Genomic DNA, 24826 nt, shown 5'->3' with positions numbered 1-24826 from the left:
AGGCCATTACAATTAATGGAGCGACAGCAAAGCAGATTTCTTCGTAAATTTCCATTTTCTAATTTTATTATTTCACATTTATTATACCTGCCACTGCGTAAAAGCTAGAAATTTCAAATTTAATCGGATTCTGATCTTGAAACCTCATTAGGAACAAAAAGACATTGTATAGTTTCCCAGTCAGCTAATGGTGAGGAAGGCAGTCAAATGCCTTTGTAAGGTCACATAATAAATCACCAACTCTACCATGAAGTCCCTACTGCTTTTAGATTGCTTTTTCCAACATTTTAAAAAAATGTTCTATCCAGTAATTGTGGTTTGGAGGGGAGAGGGGCTTCACAATTCATTCCCTTTCACCGTACATGGGCCCCCTTCTCTTATATAAATTGGCCCACATTCTATGAAAAAGAGTATCCTATTCCATTATAATGGGTGAATAAATAATACCACTGGTGATCAGAATGGGTGAAGGGGTTGTCAAACTTGACGAGTCGGTTAGATGTAGGGGGATGTTGTGGATAAAAAAATATATAGACCATGCTAAAGAAATCAAGAGGAAAGCCGGTGAGCTTGCAACCTCCTCCTCCTCTGCAAAGAGACTCGTCCTTTTATAAAGAAATGAATTCTTTTTCATTATGAGTGTGATGTTTGTTTAAAGAAGTGAACAAATAAGACCATTAGTGATAAGAATGGGTGCTAGGTTTTTTTATGGTGTCAGCTAAGGTGTTGGGGCAGCTGCAGATAAAAGAAAATTAATTTTGTAGATCATGTTAAGATCAGGAGAAAGGTTATTCAGCTTGCAGGAAAAATCGCGCGTTTTTGTAGAAGTAAGAGAGGTGTAGACAAGAAACGTCACTGTGGAGGTGTGAAAGGAGGATGGAACGAATGAATTTTTAAGGGCTGGAAAACTGATCTGTTATAATAGAACTATGATAGGGGTGGCAACTGAAACTAAAAGTGTGCATTGTGGTGGGGAATTAGCGAAAATCAAGAAAATTGAAGGAAGTGCGATATCATTCTAGTAAAGAGATAGACATGAGGAAGGGGTTAGTAAGGTGCACGTGAGTAAGGATTAGAGTAGAAGGAAGGACGACATATATAACTGCGCATATCATAGATCCTGTAACAAAAATGAGAATGAGTTGGGAATAAGGGAGGAAATTAAAAGAAAGTGGTAGGAGGACTGGTATGTGAGGGTGCAGGGAAGGAGAGTACACGAGATATGAGTGAGAGTAGGATATGATAGGCTAGCGCTGAGTTCTCCTGTGATCCAATTCATGGACAAGTTTAAAAATGAGGGTGTGCTGAATGTACACGCGAGTTTGGGCACGAAACAGAAGGCTCTGAGCATGTTAGAAGTTACTGCACATAGCAGTAGAGTAATGAGGCATGGAGTGATTTCGTCAGGGACATGGGAGTTTGGGGAGGGGTATGTATTAAGGAGAATGGGGGGATCAGGGCAGATTTGATAGCTGCTATAAACAGACTCGCGGAAGCGGCTATTGCGAATAAATTGGGCTATCTTGCTCGACGAATGATTATTGATGCTATAACATATTAACATCGTACTATATGTATGATCATAAAAAACTCGCAGAAATGTAAACGTAAAACTTTGATTAAGTCGTTTGCTGTTTACATTCGAACTTTTGACAACTGATAATAGGCGAATATATTCCAGACATGCCTCTGATATTTAAACTTCTACTTGAGGTCTTTTTTGGTGAATACTCTTTAATTGTTGGATATAATTCTTGAGCTGCAAAAGTTTGACGAATTTTACTCATGTACGTAATCTTCGTTTTGTTACGAACTACATATGGAGCCCTTTAGAAAATCCGACTATGAGTCAAAAACTTTTGAATTACACAAAATATAATGCAAAAACTTAAACGAATAAATGGAAATTTTAATAAAACCTTTCACGGGCATATTTTCAACTAAAAATCGACAAAATTCATTTGGCATTTTTATGAAAATTGATAGATGAGTTATTTCTATGCAATTCCCTGTCGATATATCGGATTTTAATTTATTTAAATCGTTTAAAAGTATTTTGCCTGTCAGGGCTTACAAAAATCACAAACCTGTATTAATAATCGGTTCCCCTATTTCACTGTTTTATGCTGATAAATTTAGTTATGGGTTGAAAGAAGAAACAATAAGCCAAAAATTTGATGCAGAGGTTTATTGTTTGTTGTCATTAATTAGGATGACCATACACGTGACTTTTTCTATGACAATGAAGATTAAATGAAGTGAGACGATAAAGATATCTGTGTCTCGCTCTAGCGAACTGTCAACGTCTAATTTGAATTTAAAAGAAACCACTTTGGGTGCCTTAATAATAAAAAATTGATCCCGTCAACTGTCACCGACTGCGGAGGCAATAAATAAGACGCCAATGTCAACGTAGCGATTTCGAGAGGGAACAATGGGCCAAATGGCATCTGCCATGCCTATGGGTTCAGGTAAGATTGGGCTTTATACCATACATCAGCCTAAAGGAATAGGTCTAATGAGATAGAGCTTAGGTATTGAAGCTTTCTAAAAGATTCTGTAGGACTGCAAATGAAAATTTCTCCACTATTCAAAGCAATTTTTAAAGCCCTTTGGACGTAATTTCGCAATAAACCAAAACAAAAGGGCCCTCCCTCGATAAATGTAAGGGCCTTCAAGTGGTTCGTTTCCGAGCATCATAAATATGTATTTCAAAATTTAGCCCTCAGGATATTACCTGCCTCGTTTGAAAAATTCCGTGTGTTCGAGCCCAGTTGCCAAACTTCGCAGATGCAACTCTAAAGATTGATGAATGCAACATTTATTCATACCCAACAACTGCTTCATTAAATCCCAATTATCTAATTTGAAATATTTATATGAAATTATCTACATTTAACTCGTTGGGAATGCTTTTCCGTGCACACAATCGACTTAATTTAGTAATTTGGTCCATTATGTCAGTTAGGATCGATGCCTGATTAATAAATGAATGGAACTACGTTATGCATGCAGTGAATTTACACTAAGTTTGTATATAAAATATTTGTCAAATAAAGTACATCCATACATATGTATAGCCTTGAAGTATGGTGATTTTATTGTAAAATGTGTTTAGAGTGCCGCTATGAATTTTAGAAGCAACGACTAAATAAAATTAATGACTCTGCTTATTTTTCGTATAAATAAGTAAGAGGGAGAGAGGGAAAAAGAGAGGCGACAGTGCAATATTGAGTGAAGAGCTTCCACCTTAGGAATAAAGAATAACGTTTAGAGCTATAGAACGGAAAACCTGTATAACTGCCATGAGGTATGTAGCATTTCATATCGACCTCAATTAGAAGCATGCACACCTGTCCATAATGTAGGAGGCAAATTATCAATCAACTAAGCTATAGCATCTCAAAGGTTCAATGTGTACAGGTATATGTCCACGCAGCTACTCAAATTCAGATATTATTGTCCGGGCCCTAAAGGATATATACGTGTACCCCTTTATACATATACGGGGTGCTAGTAGAGCGATAGAAACTATTCAGTGGGAGATAAATGGGATCATTTTGAATCTATATAACCATATTTATCCTTATACAAAGTCTCTTTGTTTTTAAGATATTTATCTCGCTCCTTAGGTCTTTATTCGAAATATTTCAGTCGATAAAATTAAGTTCATTTTTTTTAGCATTAAATACTTTCCGCGTCTGGAAATATTTTTAAAAATATTCTTAATATGTGAGTGACAAAGGAAAACGAAAATTAATTAAAAATCTTTATTACAAACAATTATTTAGACAAATTAATGTGTTGAAATACTTTGATTCCAATTTATTCTTCCATTTTAAACGAAATTTTCTCCAATGCAGTACTAGTTCAAAGTACTCAAATAATCTTAAAAACTCCTCTATTGTATATGATGTATATGATGTAAACTCCTCTATGTATATGTACTTTCAAATGGCAAATAACATGACAAAATTATAGTTCACAAAAGTAAAAACGAAAGGAAATATTACTCACAGCAAGAAAATAAGCGACATTAAATTTAAATAAAGCATTCGTTATTTTAAAAATGATATCGCTAGTCCTAACTTAAACAATATTATTGTTAATTAATTTAATTTTTAAAATAAAAACCTCTATTTCTAATGCCCGCCTCCTCTCCTCTGCCCTCCCTACCTCCCTGGCCGATATTTTTAAAACTGCGAAACTTTGTATAAGGATAAGTATGATTATATAGATTCAAAGCGACCCCATCCATATTTACCCTCAAAAACTGTCTATCGCTCTACCAAACACCCGGTATATACCGATAGATATACGTATATTGAAGCAACAGCATACGTATACGTAGGGCTCCTTTTATACCTCGTGGACTGGACAATAATGATTAAACTTGAAAATCTTCGTGGATACATACCATAATGAGTTGATGACTTGACGTGACCTAACCCTTTGTGGTCTTCGTCTTGAGCAGACGCTAATCATTTTAGGTATTTCAGGAATATTTAATACTTATTACACATAGCCGGAGCTATGGGCATTCATTAAGTTAATTAACTAATGATTAACTAAGACGCCAAGGGTTGTTTGAAAGAGAGGCAAGGGGCCAAAGGAGGCCCCGGTGAGCAATTCTTACTTGATGTTTTTCAGAGATGATCGCCTGCTACCGTATTGCTATGACCCAAAGAATATCTCATATTAAACTCCTGATTGACCAATTAATTTAAATATTCAATTAAATGTATTAAACAGCTTTTTCTGTCTGTAGTAGCATTTTTACATTATTAATAATTTCAAAACAAAGCAAAATTTTAAATTCCTAGCACGTTTACGGCATTATCGAGTAAGGGAAGGTAAAGACAGTATGGGAATTTTTAAGCGGGGCAAACATAATTCAGTCATTGTCTTCTCTGAAATCCTTCACGCCTTTAAACTTGAGAAGGGTCGGAGCCACTTAGTTCAGTGCTTTTAACCTTCCTCTTCACAAGGAAATGATATCGATGAAATTATTAACGCTTTTTAAGTGGCTTGAGAACAGCTGATGTACAAGCACACACTTCACATTATAGATTCAGTCCTCTAGGGCTTTAGAATATGTATTAGGAAACCCTGCAGAAAATTTAGGAAAACTTCATCGTCAATTTACCTTGGACCACTTATTTTCCATTGCAGACTAACCAAAATATCTTCCAAGATAACCGGAATCGCTATTGCGATTTTTTGTCTTTAAATTGGGAAATATTCCTTTTCTTATTAACTTTTTATTACCCGTTTTTATTGCTTTTCTGTTCTCATTAAACTTTCGTGTAATTTTCAATGTTCTTTCCTGCAGTTTTGCAACTTGTTAGATTTGCAAAAGATTCTCAAATGTTGTTTCATAATAATTTTTAAGGCTGAAATTAGTGGTTAAAACTTAAGGATTTCCACGTAGTAAACCTCCTTTATATATGAATTTGTGCCACAACAATTTAAAACCTTATCAATACATCAAGATTTTTTTTCAAGGGCTAACTTTATTATTATAAATATTCTTATTGATTTCCATGTTATTCACGTAGAAGTCAGAAATTATCTATCCTGAAAACCTCTCTAAGAGGTCTGGAAGATGAAAGGTCAATATTTTTCGAGGAATCTCAGAGACTCTTCTAGAATGGGAAGCCAATAAAAATGATAATTATGCGTTTTGGACATAAGAGACGCTGCTCAGAAGAAGGATTGGCACAGGCTGATATCGCCAACTAACTTCTAATAACCTTCTTTGAATCGGTACTCTATTTCTTGACCGCTTCTCCATGGAGGAGTTTTCTCCAAGAAAACGGTCAACATCTGAGTACTCTGAAGAAATAAGTTAGTTCTGGAGGAAACTCAAAGATTTCCTCGAGAGAGTATTTAATCTAAATAAGTGAAAAAAAAACCTTCTAAATTTTATATGAATACCCATGATCTTGTGCCTCCGGTTATCTCAACCCATTTATTAATGAGCTTCAAAATGTCCAACTTGCTTCAATGCAAATCAAGGGCGTAGAAAGCAGTTATGTGTACTATTTACAGTTGAAGCTAAGGAATAAATTGAGCAACCCTAAAATTTGGGAAAAACTATGTAGCTACACCTATGATCTCGAGTCTTGTGTGTGTTTCCAAACCTTCTTTAAATTATTTAAAAATTTCGATATTGATTCAATGGAAATCAGGGATGTAGGAGGCAATCACTTGAACTACTTGCAGTAGAAACAATTCTAATATATTTTTGCATTTGTTTTGTTAGGGAAGAACGCCTCGTCGCACACAAGTCGGAGTTGTTGGAGCGATGGAATGGCTGAATTAAAACTAATTGAAAATAAAAGGAAAAACGAGTAATCCGCCTCAAACGGATAGAAGATGCCGTGTTATAAGAATAAATTTAAAAATAAGCAAATCTGGGGAAAAGCAATGTACGCCTATGACCTCTTGCCTGATGTTAGTTCAAACCTTCTTTAAAGAACAGCAAAGTTTCCAGTTTGGCTCAGTTTATATCAGGGGTGTAAAAAGGAGGCACGTTACCATTTACATTAAAAAGAATTTTGCTAAAAGAATAAATTGAAAAATTCGTACATTTGAGAACAAGACATGTATACATATAATCTCGTGCTTGGTGTTGGCTCAAACTTTCGTTAAATAGCGGCAAAATTTTCAGCTTAAATCAGGATCGCAGATAGCGGTCAATCTACCATTCACAGTTGAAATAACTGCGCTAGGAGAATAAATTTTAAATTCAGGAAAAAGCACTGTACGCCACTGATTTCGTGTATACTTTTAGCTAATACCGTTTCAGCAACCTCCAAAATTTCCAGTTCAATTCAATACTAATCAGGGGCGTAGGAAGTGGCCATGCGTGCCATTTACAGTTGAAACTATAATTGTGCTAGAAGCATAGATTGAAAAATTTTCAAAACATGCCATGTACGCCTATGACCGAGAGTCTGATTTTCTGAGCATTTGCTTCTGGTACGAGGTTTCGGTAAGGATCGACAGATGGAAAATTCGGAATCCGTACCAGTGCGCCGTACCAGTGTGACAGAAGTTCTTTGTCACAAGGGCAGCCGAAGCAGTCAATCATATTGCCTCGTTCAGTGCATACTGGAGCAAATGCCCGAATTTTCCATCTGGCAAATGTAACTGTTATCCACAAACTCTGATCCATTTCCAGAACAAGCAGTATCATTCCCAGGTATGTAGGTACCAAGTTCTTAAGGTCCCTTAAATTACAATTCATTATTGTTTCCAGTTCTGGATTTTAGAAACTTAGAATCCAGGAATTGCAGGTATTCTGGAAATCCGGGAAGCAATTATCTAAAAATTACCCAATATTAATTGTGTCGACTAATTAACTCTGTAAGCCGCAAAGACGGTCGTAGTGCCTCAATTTCCCAGATTAAAGGACCTTAGTTGAGATAATATACAGGTTTAATTACGAGATTATCTAGTACCTATATTTTATTTCCGAGAACGGTTATTTCAGTATGCAATTAACAAATACGTTTCGAATAACCCAGCGGTGACAACTGCGTTCCTGGTAAAGGAAAGAAGTCGAGTAACTGTTACTTTCTGGAAGTAAATTCTTTCAGTAGGATTCGCAGAGTCTTGCGAAAAACATTAACTGCACGAAATGTTTATCTCGACCGTAATTTACTGAAAACATAATAAAATCGCACTCATGCGATACGTTTATCCTTCATCCGAAGCCCTTTTTCTCACTGAAATCAGTGATTGCGAATTGTAAACGGTGCATATTAAGAGGATTGCAAAGGTAACACGAGTGCTCGAGGAAACTCGGATTTTTTGCGTAAACGATTTGGCTAAAGCAAAGCTTCTCAGTCACTCTATCCTCCAAACGGTGCAAGCTTTAAAGGGAACGCCAAAGCGGTGTGCTTGAATTGGTAATTTAACCGTTTTTTATTCATGCTTTCTTTAAAAAGTAAATACCTACCCGGGACGCATAATACGATAGAATTGTCAACCAAAACCCCTGTCACCGGCAATAAAACTACCCGAAGCCTAAACTCGTCTTAAATTTCAATGTCGCCAAGCATCATTGTCCTTTTCATAGACTGACTACCGTCGTTTTCAATGGCACAACCATACGACCGTCTCTTTTGTGTAAACTTTCGAAAAGCAAACCGGGCTTCAAAGAAGCCTTCGAATAATCACATCTTCCGTCCCACTCCTTTGTCAGGTAATTGGCTATGGTTAAAGCGAGAGAAGGGCTACACCCTCCATCCTGCAGCCTGAAGGATCATCATTTGACATATTTCTACTGGGTACACACATGCGAGAAGTTTCGAGTACCAAGCAAATACCATTGGAAATATTTTCGTCGAGTGCCCGTCTTGCTTAGTTTAATTGGGTAAACATGATGTAAGTGGACGGTGACAGGATTAAAGGGAAAATCGTTTTCGATTCCTTCCCCAGTTTGATGTCCAAAACGTACTAGATCTGAAGATGTTACCGATGGCCGTGACTGTTGATGTCCCTAATATTTTAGGACATCAACGGCCAGCATGAAAGGGAACTCTTCCCGCAACATATGAGCGCTCCTAAGGCGTATTCAAATCTGCTCAAATCCAATATCTACTTTGAAGTAATGCGGTTGCTGAATAGCCTTAAATGGCCCATTTCCGAGTAATGTTGTTACTTTATTAGCTCTCAATTCGTTTTAGCCAATGCAAGCTATCGTAAAATACTGGTGGAAATTAGTTCCATTGAACAATAACAGCTCCACGAACGGTATTGCGAATTTAACGTCCTCCTTCGTTATTAACACGTTCATATCGGTAATCTAGTGCTCTTCACACAATAGAGGCGAGTCTCTATTATTTGCAAAAGGCCTTATTCCTGCTAGTGGTCAGACAATGTTTAAAGTGGTGTCTGGGGTTTATTTGCACGGTTCTGGAAGTTATTATCTCCCGAAATCGTGGCGTAACACTTTAACTAAACGTAGATATTCCAGTTTATCCTAAGTTGATCCGCCAGTAAAACTGGAAGATGGGAACGTTTTGTTCGGATCGCACGCCCTTGCCCTATTTTCCTTTCTAACAAAGAACAAATCCAGTCCGCTCCATTTTTGCCAGAGGGCGAATTTCCAGGATTCCTTCTCGAAACGAGCTGCTGGACTCTATAGGAGATCAGAGTTCCCCGTTGTGCAGTTACACGTGATGCTAAATTACAGACGAGATGTTGCCAGATTTCCGATGTTCTGGTTTCTTCGATCGAAGAAAAAGTTCTTTAAAACTCCTACGATATATAAAATTATTATAAGAAGCAGGTGCTTTTTGAAATTATAAAAATAATTTCTTAGCTTTAGTCAAATTTCTATGCACTTAACAAGAACCACCGTACACCATTAGTGCGTAATTACATATAATTAATAACTTCTCCTTGGAGTTTTAATGGTCTCGTAGCGCCTCCTTGTAATAATGTATAATTGCAAGGTTGCAAACCTGAAGATCTTATAATTATTATTAGCAGCGGCATTGTTAGAGCCAAATCAAGGTGTTTTATTGAGGATTAAGACTTATCCTTAACTATTAATTATAATTTAATGATTTTGTTACGGTGAATTCTGCGTTTTGTTTGGATCACCTAATAACGCCCAGCAAGGCACCAAAAAACTGGTCAGCATTACCTCTGCATTCCAAAAAAAAAAACTCAGAAATCTGCAAAAGCTCAGGACTGCCTTTTCTATAAACAACTTTATCACGACAACCTGCTAAAATCACAATCTGTAAGGTATGGCTCCCCTGGTCTCAATTCGAGAAAAGTGTGAGTAAAGAAGTTTAATAAAAAGCCAGTAATTAAGAAAATCATTAATGGTTATTACAACCTACTTCTGATTCACCTACTGAGACTCAATGAAGGAAATTTTATGAATATCTTTCGCATTTTGTTGCCGGATCTCTTCAACAGGCTGATTAGGTAAGGCGCCTAAAAACTCTTCTGACAAGAGTTTTTCTAAAATATTTTCAAAATTTGGATTGATCGTCTTGTAAGATTTGATCAGTTTCTTCTGGACAAACATCAAACAAGATTCAGGTCTTGAGATAAACCATGGATGTTATTAGGAACCACGTTGCAAACATATGAGTATGAACATAATTGAGAATTGAATCATTTTCTCACGCATGATGAGCATTTTCTCCTATTACTGCGAAAATCAATTGTGATTCATTTCTTCTGCGATGCATATGGTCACAAATTCACCACATGACAAAAACAATTTTTGAGCATTTTTTAAATTCTGGCCAGCCTAAAGTCGAACAGATTAAATACTACTTGACTGAAACTAATCCAGAGAAATATCGTCAATAGTTCCCTCTTCCGTCATAAAGTAAATGCTTACTTAAACTGTTAATATGTCGGTTTCAACATATTGTTGAAAGGTATTATTTTTTATACAGGGTGAAGTGATGAACACGGAACATATGCATGTAGAGAACTTCAAAACAAATCGACTTTTTATATCATTTTTCTCACTCTATCGGTTCTTGCGATATTTTTCCTGCTATTACAAAATGTGTTTTGCTTTACTGACATGTTTAATTGGCAGAAATTTGAAGTGATTAGCACCTTAAGAAAAGATTACTTAAGGGAGAATTTCGGGTATTTCACATATGTTAATTTACGATCTGCCATTTTTTAAACTTTTCTTGTAAGTAGGTATTTGTTTCACCAAAGGTCAAAATTATTTATATTAAAAAATTATCTCAAAAATCTTAAGCAATTATTTAGGAAATTTCGAATATTTTAAAAAACAGTAATAATCCTGTAGAGTTACTATTTTTCTTTCGGAATCGTATCAAAAATTGGATTTAGTTCTAATCCCTCATAAATTACTCTAAATCTTGAAGATTTTTCGAAGTAACAAAAGTTCTCAGATATCTCCAGAAAATTATTAAAAATAGTTTTAATATTCTGAAAAATGATAAAAATCATGCAGAGCCAATATTATTCGTTCACGACTTTCTTAAAACATCATCTGTCCACGTACTAAGCTTCTATGATTCTTAATGCAGTTCAAGGGATCTTTATTTTAGAGGCAATTTCAAATTTCGTAGTTATTTCGTAAACTAAAGATGTATTCGAGGCTAATGAAGCTCATCAAGGCAAATAATGTTTCTAAGCGGATTCCCGAAATATCTTAGCTTGAAGTTTGAACGATGGCAAAAAGTATAAAAGTTTGAAATATGAAATAGGTGAATCATGAGCTTATTTTAAGATAAAAACTTCATATAAAGGCATATCATAAATTGCTCCCACTTTGATTTACAGGGTGTTGAAGTTTTTTTTCAATTTTCATTTATTTCTCTGTTATTCGTAGAGATAATTGACTCAAAATTGGTAGTATCAATCACTTTAGCATTATGAACAAACTGAGTAACAATTATTTAAAATACTCTACAGAGCGTTCCCTTTTTCGTGGTCGCTCTCAATATTTTACATCAGAACTTTTTTATGACATTTTTAGAATTTATCTATTAATTTCAATGAATCCTTTATGTCTTTTACCAATTTTTTTGCCTCTTCAGTTTTTTTATTAGGAATAATGGTTTAAGATATATTTGCAAAAATATCTAATCATGTTCCCTCGATTGACCTAAGGATATGATAAAACGGCAAGGTAGTGAATGCTACAATTAGGCATAGGAAGCTGTGGAATTTGCATTTGTTTTATTATTTTAATTATTTTAATTATTAAAAAAATATTTTGTTTTATTAAAAAAAATGTATATAAAAAATATAAATTCCACAACTAAGGTCCTTGGGAAAACTCCATAATAATAGAAGAACTTTCCAAATCGCGAAACTAGGTAATAGTGTGATCACGTAAAAGATACATTACGATTTGGTTTGTTCAGAGTAATTGAAGTGATTAATGGGAGGTATTGTTTCAATAAAGTACTTCACGCATTCTCTACATTCTAACACGCAGATTTAAAAATTAATTAGAAACCATTACCCACCTCCCAACCCGTAATTTTCCTGAAAATTTGCAGGAAGTGCTGAAATTTATTACAGTGCGCCCTTTTGGCCTAATTAGCTGATAGGCATTATACATATATTGAACCCGGAGAGATATTTTTGAAATTCCAAACAATTGCCACTTACATTTTCCACACAATTTTGGAAATTAATTATGATAAAATCACTGCTGTTGCTGCTAAAATAAAACATAATAGGAATATGCTTTTAAAACATATTGAAAAGGTACGAATTCCTGGATAATTGCCACAAGTGGCAAATTGGGTCATTGATAGCTAGAAATTAACAGTTGCTGCATCTCTTTTCAATAGCAACAAATTTATTGCATAAATAAAACAAGTATTGAAAGGAATTTGAATTTAATTATATTAAATATGAATTGATATTCCTATACAAAGTACAAATACTATACGAAGGAATAATGACCCACGGGTCTCAAGCAATTTGAAACAAAGTCAAAACTAGCATAATATATTTATCACAGTTGCAAAATGCCGATTTACAGCTAGTTAAAAATTGCCCTTATACACTGTATATTTACAATTTTTTTCTATAATAATAAGTTATTGAATATCTACATTATTTACATTTCTGTAAGAGTTTTTGTCTAGCGTTACAGTCGAGTAATGGAAAATGTAACAGTTTCGATACACTACTTAAAGTTGATGATGAGGTAGTAAAAACATAACTGTCGTTAAAGAAGGACAGAGACAAAAACAGTCTTTAAAATAAATGGGTACATTTTATCACAGTAAACAGTTCAAAATCAACCTCCGTCCAAAGGATTCTTTCACCTGGTGCTCGTCCACTCATCTCCAGAACTGCTGGAATCTGCATCTCTGGAGGTCTCAGAATTTCTGGAAGAAGGACACGTTGTTTATTAACTTGAATGTACCAGCTTGGGGGTTAGTAACCATCACCAACACACAGCACTCGTCAAAAATTAGTATTCTACTCAAACTGCATTTTGAAGCCCGAAAAATGACTCCATAGAGGCGACGCATAAATCTAATTTATATATTGCGCAATAAAGCTGAATAAAGAATGTGTCATTGTGAATTGAAATTGTGCATTTTATTATTCATACCGTGTTAGCCTGCTTTTCTCAGCCATTTACTTTATATATACAAGCGGGAAAACACTACGGACATTTCGTATGCAGAAGAGAATTTTCCGAAGAATTCATATTTTGTTCTCTAGTTTATGACAACCAAAAAATCCAATCAAAAGGTCGCTGATACATACAATTTTCCACCCTTCCATGTATTGTCCAACAACGAACAAAAGCGAATGATAATCCGTTTATATGAAACAGTGATTGTTGGGACAACCATGTTGCCAAACACCTCTAAAATCGCAGTTAGGCAGCTGACGGTTAAAGTACACAGAGGTGTATACAAAACCGCTTTTGCAACCCCCCTATATGAGGGGTGTGTTGGGAGAGGGCGCGATTTCAGGCTGCACTTTCGGCTTTGTTTTATTAAAGCAGTTCGGGGATAATCTAATTCTGAGTATGTCATAAACTGGATCTTTCAAGAATGAGTCACATGTCTCTATTTTTTCACCAAGGAATTGTTGCCATCGGTTATTTAAGTCGACAGACACTATCATTTTCTAGGGTTTTAATTTAGAATTATACGTTGTTCGGAATGTTAATGTCGTGCTATTCCGAACCGAAATGTGGGGTTTTGTGTGGAGTGAAACGAGCATTTCAAGGCAATAATTACACCTCAGAGTTGCTTTTTTTTCCCTTTGAATTCCCAATACGAATTTCGTAAGTCAACACTATGCATGTAAGACAAACATTGTGTTTGAGGCGCAGTAACACACAATTGATTGATCCCCTGCCTAATAGCTCGCATAATGGGTAAAAGTAACCCTCCTACAGACAGTGTGATGAATAATCTTAAATTAACAAAGAGCAGCGCCAATTTAATACCCGGTAATCAAAAATAAACACGTCTATCGTGACAGAAGTATTAATTAATTGAGCAAACAAATAGGGAAGAGAAAGAGAGAGAGAGAGAGGCTCCCGCAGCCCGATTGGAGTTTGCTCTAAAATCAGCTCTACAATACACAGTTAACAAAGGGCCGGCATAAATGGATAATTATTGATGCGGAGTGCTTTGGGTTTTCTGTCAGATTAGGCGAAAACAGAGATTTGACCCATTTTTTTTTAAACGCCAGAAAATTTAAAAGAGTATTTACGCTTAGAAATACAAAGTCTATTTTCATGTTCAGGCCTATAATGCATGAACTTTTAGAATGTCCATTATTTAAAAAAATTTGGTTTTAAAAGTTTAAACTTAGCACAGACAAATATCCGATTTCTTCTAAAGGAGTTTCAATTGACAAATACGTATGGCAAACAACTTAAAAACTCAAATGTAGTATTGGAAATGCTAGTTCTTGCAATCTGCACCTTAATCTAATCCATTTTGTAATGTATAACATGAAATTAAGTCATGAACACAGTGAAGGTTTTCGTTTAAATCCTGTGCAGATGAACAGAAGTTAGTTAAATTTCATTTTCAAGCTTGAGAAAAGAGGTTTCTGAAAACCTGAAGAATAAGTAAAAAACGTAAAGAGGACTACTAAAGAATTTGTTTGCATATTTCTGTTTTTAAAACCCTTTCTGGACCTGTTTCCTGACGATTATTTAAGAAGTTTTGGACCAAGAAAATATGTAGAGAAGACTACATAAGCTTACTTAAGCATGTCTTTTATTAATCGGAAAGAGTAAAAATAGAAGAAATAAACATTTTTTTTTTACTTTTTGAACTCTTGGACTAGTGGATCAAATGGGTTTTTAGAGAATTCCATCATGGAATACAACTTAATTTTTTTGTAATTATTTAAGTTTCATGGCAAGTTTCTTGCATGAGCAGCTCTATCGGAGGCAGTTAAGTTTTGGAATACTGTTAATCTTCCACTGTCATAATTTTCAATATTCATCAATGCATCCTTATCTTGGGCACACTGTATATATTGCACTCATGCTAAAATATTTTCTCTAATTTCAGGGCACATCACTTCCCTGAAATGTAGTTAATCGTTCCTTAACCAGGTTCATTAAAGCTGAGCTTTCCTCGCTTCGGTAGCTTCGGCAACTTAGGTTTAAAAGTTAAAAAATACAGAGGACACTTTCTTTGAGCCCTACATCTGCAACCCGGGTAATTAAGTCACACAAGCCTCTAATCAGATATGGACCGAAGCAATAAATAAGATTTTATCAGCTTCAAAAAGCGATCGAAATTCCCGGCTAGGCGCTGGTGTTTTTCAAGAAGCAGCTTGTTAGTAGGTAGTTTCGTTTTTAATGAGGGGTAGTTTCATGGAAATTTATGGAGGACTATTTATTAAAGATCGTGATTCCATTCAGTCCCGTGTCTTAATAAGATAATTTATATTTAAAATCGTGAAGCGTATTCTAAGCCGAGGCGCTCATCTCCGCGTCGAACATGCTCATTTAGGGCCTTAATTATTTACCTAATTAAAAATACACGCAAGAGCTTCTCGGAAGTTTTGACAATGTGTGTTTCAAAACGCTTAAATTGAGGAAGTTTCTTGTTGTTTCGGCCTCATTACACTAACTTGCGGGAAAGCCATAAAGAAGCCCAATGAACGAAAAATAGATTAAAATCTCCTGTAAGTCCCCGAATGGTATCAGATAAAACAAATATGAGAGTGGTCAAGATCTCGAAATAAAACTGGTACCTAATTGGACAAAGTGTCCCGTTAAGTTTTTCTCTATCAAGCAGCAGTTATTGCCATAAAACTCCTTATTAACATTTGCTACCTCGCAGTTAATTTTTACAGCCACTAATTAGTGGTTCCCCTCTATTGGCAAAAGCCACATCAATCGATAAAAAAATTAATAAATTGTTCAGATGCAGTTTCAATAACCGTTAGATAGCTGTTGGTTATTGGATGGACACAAAGCAAGGCTTTGGGTATTACGTAATTAAAATTTAATGCGACGTTCACGGTCAACGGTATTAAAGGCTTTAATATTGCCAATTACACTCAAGACTACCTTAAACCGAAATCCTTTCGAGCTTGAGAAAAGGAACGAGAGGGGATCCTCATCTCTGTAATATGACAGACCCCAAATAGGGCAGTTTATATCCCATATTCACTACAACAACCCCGATCGAAGCTGAGACAATATACGTTTCCAAGAAAGTGGAGGGCTGTATTCTGCGTTAAAAAGTCGACATGCCACTTGCGGGATGAAAAGGGGATCCAACGATGTGTATAAATCAAGTTTTATCGGATAGAGGGGTCTAAGTATGGACTGGAGGGTGAACACTTCTTGTAATTTAGTTAGCAATAACAGCCAACGTGTACTTTACTGTAACCAAAGGAATGTGTTTTACGGCGTAAAAAATCTCAGTGGTAGGTGCTATCATGACACGTCCCAGATCCCTATGGGGCCAATGTTTTTATTTCAAACACAATACTACAATATACATAGAGACGCATATACACAAAACGTAATTTATATTAAATACGAATCCGTGACAAGGAACAACGCTTTCGGTGAGCAATGATTTATGCATTATAAGCTCTTTGTCCGGGTCTACCCCCACGTGAAACTCGCTCTTTAGAGCGGGATTAGAAACGAAAGCCCTTTTAAAGGACATTGATACTACAATCAATGCATATTAAATAAGCTTAACAATGCAGGAATTTCTTTGGTTCGGAAAGGGCCCGGGTTTTTGCAGTTTGAGGGCTCGATAACTCGGTCAAATTCGCAAAAAATCGTGACCAGGAGCAAATGTGGAATAAGAGGAATGGATCCGTCGTTACGCTCGCCGCTTATTCCGAGTGTTTTCCTTTTAGTCCGGTTTTTGTTGTTCGATTCTTAAGAGTGATATTTTTCATCTAAAGTTAACCTAGATTTCGCTTTTAAAGAAAAGAAGAATGGAGTACAAGAAAGGTTAATGACATTTCCTTAGCCTGGACACTTTGGTACCCACTGTCTCAGAATTAAACTGACCCATTTTACTCACATAGTCCACGTTAAAAAATAAGAGTCGTTTTTTGTAACATTAAAAACTTTTTTTTTTCGCGAAAATAGTTCAACTTTTTTAAGTAAATTTAATATCAGCGATGCCGTTTGAGATAATGTAATGGAACTATGTAAACACTGACAGCCGTGGAAAGCACCTATTCGGTAATTAAAGAAATTTAAAATCACATCAGTGGCTTAAGGCTTCGGAGGAAGAATGGTGCGTCACGCCACTGCTTCTTTGCAACAATCACATATTGTAAAATTTTAAATTAGGCCTTTTTGAAACTGCGATTTACAGCAAATATTGCTGTCTTGATCGGCACTGATCTGTAAAATTGCATTACGATACTAGAGTAGAATTTTCTCGTTAAGGAGCATGTTTTAGAAGTGGTTTATACAGACATTTCACGACTAAAATCATGTCACAGATATATATTTTGTGTCGTCTTAACATGAACCAGATATGTAATGAGTTTTGAGGGAAATCGATTTTTTTTGTTTTTTCCACTCGTTCTTTATTTTTGCGAAAATTTTTTTTTCCCCGATTCTGGCCAAAAGGAAGTTGATGAGAAAAAATGATTTGAAACACTAAATCCTTTTTGCCATTTAACGGGCAATAGTGATTGGGTATAATTCAGGCGAGTCTTCTAATATTAAATTTTCTCGTTCCCCTGTGTCACAATCAAAACTGAAATTGAAAGAATTACTGGAAAAATGAGGAAACCCGGAAATTACTTCGAAATTTATTTATTATGCGTATTGCATCAAATGCAACTTAATATTTTATTTCACTTGAAGCCAATATAATTAATTTGGTTTTTTGAGAATTTCTGAAATAAAAAAAAAATTAAAGAACTTCATAACTTCCTACAGGACAAATATCCTGAAAAGTCTAAAAAAAATCACCTTCGGAAAGTTGAAATTAGCGCAATACTGGACATATGCCAAAATGTCGGTTAAAGAAAGTCAAAAGATCTAAATTTTTGCAAATTTCCTGAATGACAAAAAAAATTGAACGGATGCTTATGGTTTTCGACGGGGTGTAACCTCGTAAATGTATTCTTTCAATTTAAAAAAAATGCCACCCTTAGGTGTTGAACTCTGAGGCACGCTGAACATATTATGAAAGGTTCAGAAGAGGCACCAACCAAAACACCAGCAGTGTTGTAGATCGGACCCGAAAAGAACTACCAATTTCCTCAATGATGTTGGTCGATTTCAAGTAATATATTGCCCATTTCCAGTAAATTTGTGATAAGATTTGGAAAGGAGGTAAGCTGTTCTTTGACTTAGGCATAATTTACTAAAGTTATGGTAATTTTACCAAATACATATTCTCCATGAAAATCGAGAAATTAGCCACTTCGTTGCCTCAACTTTATCATTTCTATTGAAAATATTCTGTTACCGAAATACTGATACATCTATTGATCCTAAGGGCAAATATCTCAACCACAAAGATAATTTCCATGAAAATGGAGATATTGGCCAATGCTGCCTTTATTTCACTGTATCTATGGACATCAACTTTTGGGTAAAGTTGTTCGGATTTTGACCTATTATTTTTTTAGTCCTTCTAAGCGAATCAGTGATGTTGCTACTTTCTAATAAGTTGGTCAGCCCTCAATATATCTCTTTTCCTGGATAATTACTGACATTATAATCTCCCGTGAAAGACCATGTAAATATAGACAATCTTCTCATCTTCCTACATGTATTTCCTTTTAATAGAATTTTATTTGTAGTGCTTCATGAGCCATATGGCCCGCCCATTAAACCTTTCACATGAAAACATGCATAATTTTTATAAATTGCATAGTAAAAAGTAATTTTTTTTTTCTTTTGGTTTTTCTACTTTTCCTTTCTTTTCCTCAAGTGGTAATAATTTGATTCTTCATGTAATTTCACAAAATGGAATTTACCGAATTTGATATGTTAAACTTTAAAAACAAATTAATGGGACGGAGTTCAGGTATTTATTAACAAGTACTTGCAAGGTTACTTCAGGCTGCATTAGGTATCATCGACGCTTTAAATATTAGTTATATGTAATGATTTTTTTTCGTTTCAGAGAGATTCAATTAAATTCATGAAATTGAATAATTAAATTAAATTTATGAATGTATAAATTTATGTATAAATTAAATTTATAAATTATTCAATATTTAATTTTGCAAAGTAAAATCGATATTGTTAACGTATTCATTAAATAAGATTTATGATCAATTCTATTTTAGACTGAATTTTAGATAAGTTGCCATGCGACATTTCATGCGTTTAATTTTGGATTACGTGCCTGGTTATGCAAGTCTGATTTCAACCGTCTAATTCACCTTTATCACCAAGCACAAACGAAAAAAAAGAAACTTACCTATTAAAGGCGAACCGCTACGCCCACAAAGGATGCGGCATCGTCCTGTTATCACGAGGCAGACTCGATGAATTCGGATGGAAAGGCAGCTTTCCTGGAGGAGGTGGTGGAGGCAGAGCAGGACTCCTAGACCTATCCATAAAATGACTAGGAGTCGCCGTTGCGTAGATATTCACCGACGACCTTTGATGGATACAAGATCTCTTCACATCAGGCATGGCAAACTGCAGTTTCTGCCAGAACTGCCTGTCTCCCCACTCAATCACGGTGTTAGTTTTGAGGTAGAGCCTCAAATCTGGATCAAGATCCCTAGGGGGAAGCTCCCCTGTCACTACGAAAATCAGTCTTTTACGCCTGTCTTTCAGCACTTCGTGGAGGGCACTTTTAAACTCGAACCGACACCACTCGTTGTGGAGAAAGTTCTTGGAGAGAACTATTACAGTTCGTCTCGAGGACTCTACAGCCTCAATTATAGTGTCAGCTACGTAAGCCGACACGTTGAAGTCTCTATAATGCAGACAGAGTCTGTAGGAAGGATCACCACTTTCCAGGCCCGGTGCCAGGGTTTGGGTGACGAAGACTTCGTCTTTCACACTGTAGCTGACGTAGGCGTCAAACAGTCTTTCTTTGTCTTGTTGTTCATCGAAAGCGGTTGTTTTATAGCACATTCTTAATCCGCAACGGGAGTAGATCCACACTCTCAGCTCTCTTCTATAGTAGAAAGCTCCGCAAACTATCACAACGCTGGCGATGAAAATGCACATCGTCCCTAGGAGCAATGGGAGGTAATCATTCATCACTTGTTGCTCTACAATGGCGTGATTTCCATCAGAGAAAAAATGCAGGCACTTTGAGGAGTTGTAGTCAGACATTTTAGGCCCCAGGAGATTTGTCGAGTTGTTGATCACGCAGGTTATCCTGGTGGTATCAATGACTTTACCAGAGTTTTGTCTCAGCCAAGATTTATATTTTGTTACGTAGTCACATTGGCATGACCAATGGTTATAGGCGAGCCCGATTTCTACTAAATATGGGTTTAACGATAGCTGCCACACTTCAAATGAGTATAATCTATTTTCGTCTAATCTAAGTACTTCTAATTGCTTCAGCTCTAAGAAGGTTCTATTGTCGATATAGTGAATCAAATTTCCCTGCAAATAGAGTTCTCTGAGGGATTCCAGAGTAGCTAGCTCAAATCCTAACAATTCCTTAATTCTATTGCTCTCCAAATGGAGAATAGTTAAGCGCCTGAGCCCGCTGAATGTATGGTTGTAAATTGCAACGATATTGGAGTTATTGGCGTAGAGAACTTTGAGGTTCTTGCGGCCTATAAAAGAGTGACTGGAAAGCTCTCCAAAATTGTTCCCATCCAGATAAACTTCACTAGCATCCATTGGAATGGTGTTGGGCATTTCTGTGTAGCCTGCATTAGAGCATTCCACCACGTTAGAACTCCAAAGCTGGTCGTGGTAGCAAGTACAATTGGTTGGACAAGTCATTTCACAATCACAGGCATCGAAGTCGCAACAGTGGCAAAGAGCGAAACAGTGGGTTTTGTAGGTGCAGAGAAACTGTGAGGGCTCTACCTCTATTAGCGGCATATAGCTGTTTTCTCTGTTATGTAACAATTTGCAGTATATGCTTTCCAAATCCGTTACTCTGGGGTGCTGACGCAAATGGTCCAATTTGTTGATTCTTTGGAGCCAATCCATGGTGCAGTCGCACTGAAATGGGTTTCCTCCTATGTAGAATTCTGGCAACGGTTTTTCTGGGTCTACGGGTGTAAGTCTCAACGCATTTAGGTCCATAGTGGAAATTTGATTGGCGTACAAATCTACTCGAGTTAAATTTATCTTTTTTATGAAAGTATGCGGTTCCACAATGCTAATTAAATTGTCATTCAGAAACAGCAACTCAATACTGCTGGGTACCGAGCCGGCATTAATTTTGGAAATTTTATTAAAACTCGCATCCAATTGTTCGAGTCTGAGTTCATAATCCAAATTGTATCTATTGCCTAATTCCCTGACATTGTTTTTGTGCAAATCCAGCCATTGTAAGCCCTGCGGAATCAGTGCATAATCGAACCATTCCAGTTGATTATCGGACACGTTCAGCCAAAGCAGGCTTTGAATATCGGCGAATAATCCATTGACGTCCGTTAATTGATTCGAATCCAGTCTAATAGCCTGCAAGTTGGGGCTATTTGAAAACGATCCGTGCTCGATACGTTGTATTTTGTTTTTGGCCAAATTCAGAATCTGCAAAGCGGGCAAATCAGCGAAAGCTCTTTTACTAACATTCTGAACTCGATTCCCAAGTATCCTTAGCCCGTATAAATTGACCAGACCTCGAAATCCCGGCTCTTCTAAATATGTAATCAAATTCTCTCCCAAATCTACAGTTCTAAGCAATCTCATGTCCTTAAGAGCTAGCGGAACGGCTTTCAATTGATTGCTGTTAAGATTTAAGTCCTGCAAGCTAGAGCAGTTCCTGAAAGCTTCTGGATGAATTCCTTCTAGTAAATTATTATCTAGAGCCAAAAGGGACAAAACGTACAAGCCGTTAAGGGAATAAGCGTCCAGATAAGTAATCTTGTTATAAGAGATGATTAAAGTGTGCAGGTTATTCATGGGAGCGAAAGTATCGGCAGGAATGGTCTCCAGCGAATTATGTTCCAGATTCAGGATTTGCAATGTGTACAAATCCCTAAAGAAACTAGGGTCTAACTTGGATATGCGGTTATGGGATAAATTTAACAGCACCAATCTGATAAGACCGGAAAATGTGTCCTTATTAATCCAAGTGCTGGTGAGGAGATTTTTGGACACATCCAAAGCTAACAGCTGCTCTAGATTCGCAAATAATCCTGGGGCCAAGATACTAATCGAATTGTTCTGCAAGTAAATCTCTCTAATGGACTCCCGGCTATCTTTAAAAAGCTCACTGGGCAAGGCTACCACTTTGTTATTAGACAAATCAAAAATTTGCAAGGCCTTAAGCCCATTCAAAGCCTTATCAGTAACCTTGTTAATCTCATTGTTGTGTATATAAAACTCTCTGAGTCTACGCAGCACACTAAACCCATTAGCCGGAATCAAAACAAAGTGATTAAAAGAGGCGTCTAGTACCTGAATATCAATGCTGCAAGGGTGAGTCAAAGTTCTGGTGTTCTCAGGTTGGGGAGAATCTTCTTCGGCTACACTTATAAGGGGCTGAGGCAATCCGGGGACTTTCTCCCTGAAGCCCAAATCACTGACATCCTGCAGCCTATTCTCACTAACATTTAAAAACACCAAATTGATCAAGGGACAGAAGATGTTTTCTGGAAACGACCAAATATTGTTTGAAGATAAATCCAGACGTTCCAGCTGACGCACTGGGGAAAAGCTGTCCCTTGCAAAGTCCAAGTTCATGGCCGGCCATTCAGTGTTGTGAGTCCTCACTGTGAGATTCCTCAAATCCCTTAATCCGAACAATGTGCTTGTAGGCCATCTGGCCAATTTGCAATTTTCCAACTCCAAAGCTCTGAGCTTTGCCAAGTGAACAAAGCTTTTGTCATCCAAACTGGACCTGGATAAAATCTCTGGATTGCACTCAATTCTTAGCGAAGTTGTGTGCTCTGAAGGAATCACGCTGAAGTTGGTGGTGTCAAATTCACTGTTGATAGTCCTCAGATTACAAGTCAGAGCAACTTCATCCTGTCCACTGGACGTTGAAGGATCTCTCACCCACCATTGACAATCATCCGGAGCCTCATACCGAAGATCGTTTGAGGGATCTGTGGGAGGCGCATCTGAGGCCGCGAGGCAGTGATGAAGGATCACGCTGAGTGTTAAAAAGGGCACCAAAGAGATCATGTTGGTATCTACTCAATCAAATTTCATTGTCAATCAGCAACGTTTCCCACTCACTGGATTTCTCACTATCATCACGCACACCCGGAACTTTGAGAACTACGATCGGCGTTTACGAGCTCAAAAACGAAACCATCCGATCTCATCGACGTAAGGATCAGGACTGGCGCCTCTTGTGCTGCAGTGTGTGATGCACGCTAAAAGCTCCGAGAGCTTTTGAGGCCGATGAGGCACGAAAGCTGCCGATCCCTGACGAAGGATCGGTCTGCCCCGCCTTTTCGAGTCCAAGAAGTACGAAATACTTTTATGCGTTGTTGATTTGTTTTGCGGAAGAATTGGGATGGCTGGCGGCGGATGATACGAGAGCTGGTAGTGTCGATTACTACCGGTCAATGAGCACTTTTATTTATGGATTTATGAACTTAATGAATGGTACTTCGGTTGGTGCCGAGTTATTAGCGGTAGTGGGAAAATACGAGTGAGCCTCAAGAACCCAAGGCGACCAGAAATTAAATTGATGTACCTTAATATATAGAAAATATTATAGGTCCAAAAGTTTTCGCCCTAAAATACTTTTAAGGGTGGTAGAATAAGACTTTTTTATTTTTCAATATAACCTCCTTTTATCTCAATGCACTTTTCAAAACGACCAATTAACATTTCTACGTCTTTAAAAAAATAATCAAAAGTTTTGGGGTTAAAATGTTCTAAAAGTGCTGACTTGACTTCTTCACCATTGGAAAATTTCCTACCACACAGGTCACATTTTCATTTTGCGAAAAGAAAATAATCACTGAAGGCCAGGTCGGGACTGTAGGATGGATGGTGCAGTTCTTGGAAGCCGCATTCGAGCATTGCAGCTTTTGCAACCGCAACCGTGTGGACTATAGCATTGTCATGCAATAGTCGTACACCTCGACTAAACGATGCGTTTCTTAGATTGCATTTCGTAATTTGTATGAAAGGTAGGCATAATAAATTCTTTCGTTGAAGTCAATCAAATGAATTCCCTCGCTATCCCAAAAAACCGGAGCCATCACCTGTTTAGTTGACTGCGAGACTTTAGCTTTTTTAGGTCATGGTTCACTGAGACGCCGCCATTCCATTGATTCATATGAAGATGTTCATGTAGAACTCCCAAAACTGTGATTACAGAAAGCTCTAATCTTGCTGCAATTTCTTTTGCTTTCAAACGCCTGTCCGAAATGATTTCTCTTTTTACAGCAGCTATTGTGGCCGGGTCAACAGTTCAACAGGACGTCCTGGACGCGGATCATTTTCGATGTTTTCACGGCCCATACGAAATTATCTTTCACGGTGGATCCGTTCTTTTATTTCTTTTGACGATTTTCCCTCTAGGACTAAAAGCTTTATCATCGTATGATAGTCAATTTTCAACATTTGTAAAAATTAATCAGCGTTTGAACTTCAAAAATATTGAACTAAATAACTACTTCCTTGATCTGACTTATTTTTACCTCTCAGGTAGATAAAGGCTTAGAGTATATAAACAAAGTTTTGTCGTTTTCTAGAAAAACCGAAAATCTGTCGGGACGGAAACTTTTGGAC

The 24826-nt window shown here is 36.8% G+C and overlaps 1 protein-coding gene across 2 annotated transcripts in view; it reads right to left on the bottom strand.

The window, feature by feature from the left end:
• Toll-6 (Toll-like receptor 6) overlaps positions 1-23428 on the bottom strand; it is a 50191-nt gene extending 26763 nt beyond the window's left edge. The window contains exons 1-2 of one of the 2 annotated variants that reach the window (XM_066397361.1): positions 19401-23428; positions 12358-12872 (exon numbers count right to left, since the gene is read on the bottom strand). In XM_066397361.1, coding sequence (XP_066253458.1) covers positions 19418-23260 — 3843 coding nt within the window. In that variant the 5' untranslated portion in view covers positions 23261-23428 and the 3' untranslated portion in view covers positions 12358-12872; positions 19401-19417. Of the gene's footprint in view, positions 1-12357; positions 12873-19400 lie in introns of those variants that run through there. The other variant, XM_066397362.1, reaches the window with a different exon arrangement.
• Between the last annotated feature and the right edge of the window lie 1398 nt (positions 23429-24826).

This window comes from Euwallacea similis, chromosome 15 (genome assembly GCF_039881205.1).
Source record: "Euwallacea similis isolate ESF13 chromosome 15, ESF131.1, whole genome shotgun sequence".
Classification (NCBI taxonomy): Eukaryota; Metazoa; Arthropoda; class Insecta; order Coleoptera; family Curculionidae; genus Euwallacea; species Euwallacea similis.
Note: the sequence above shows the minus strand (reverse complement) of the source record. Positions and strands in the feature narration are given on the sequence as shown.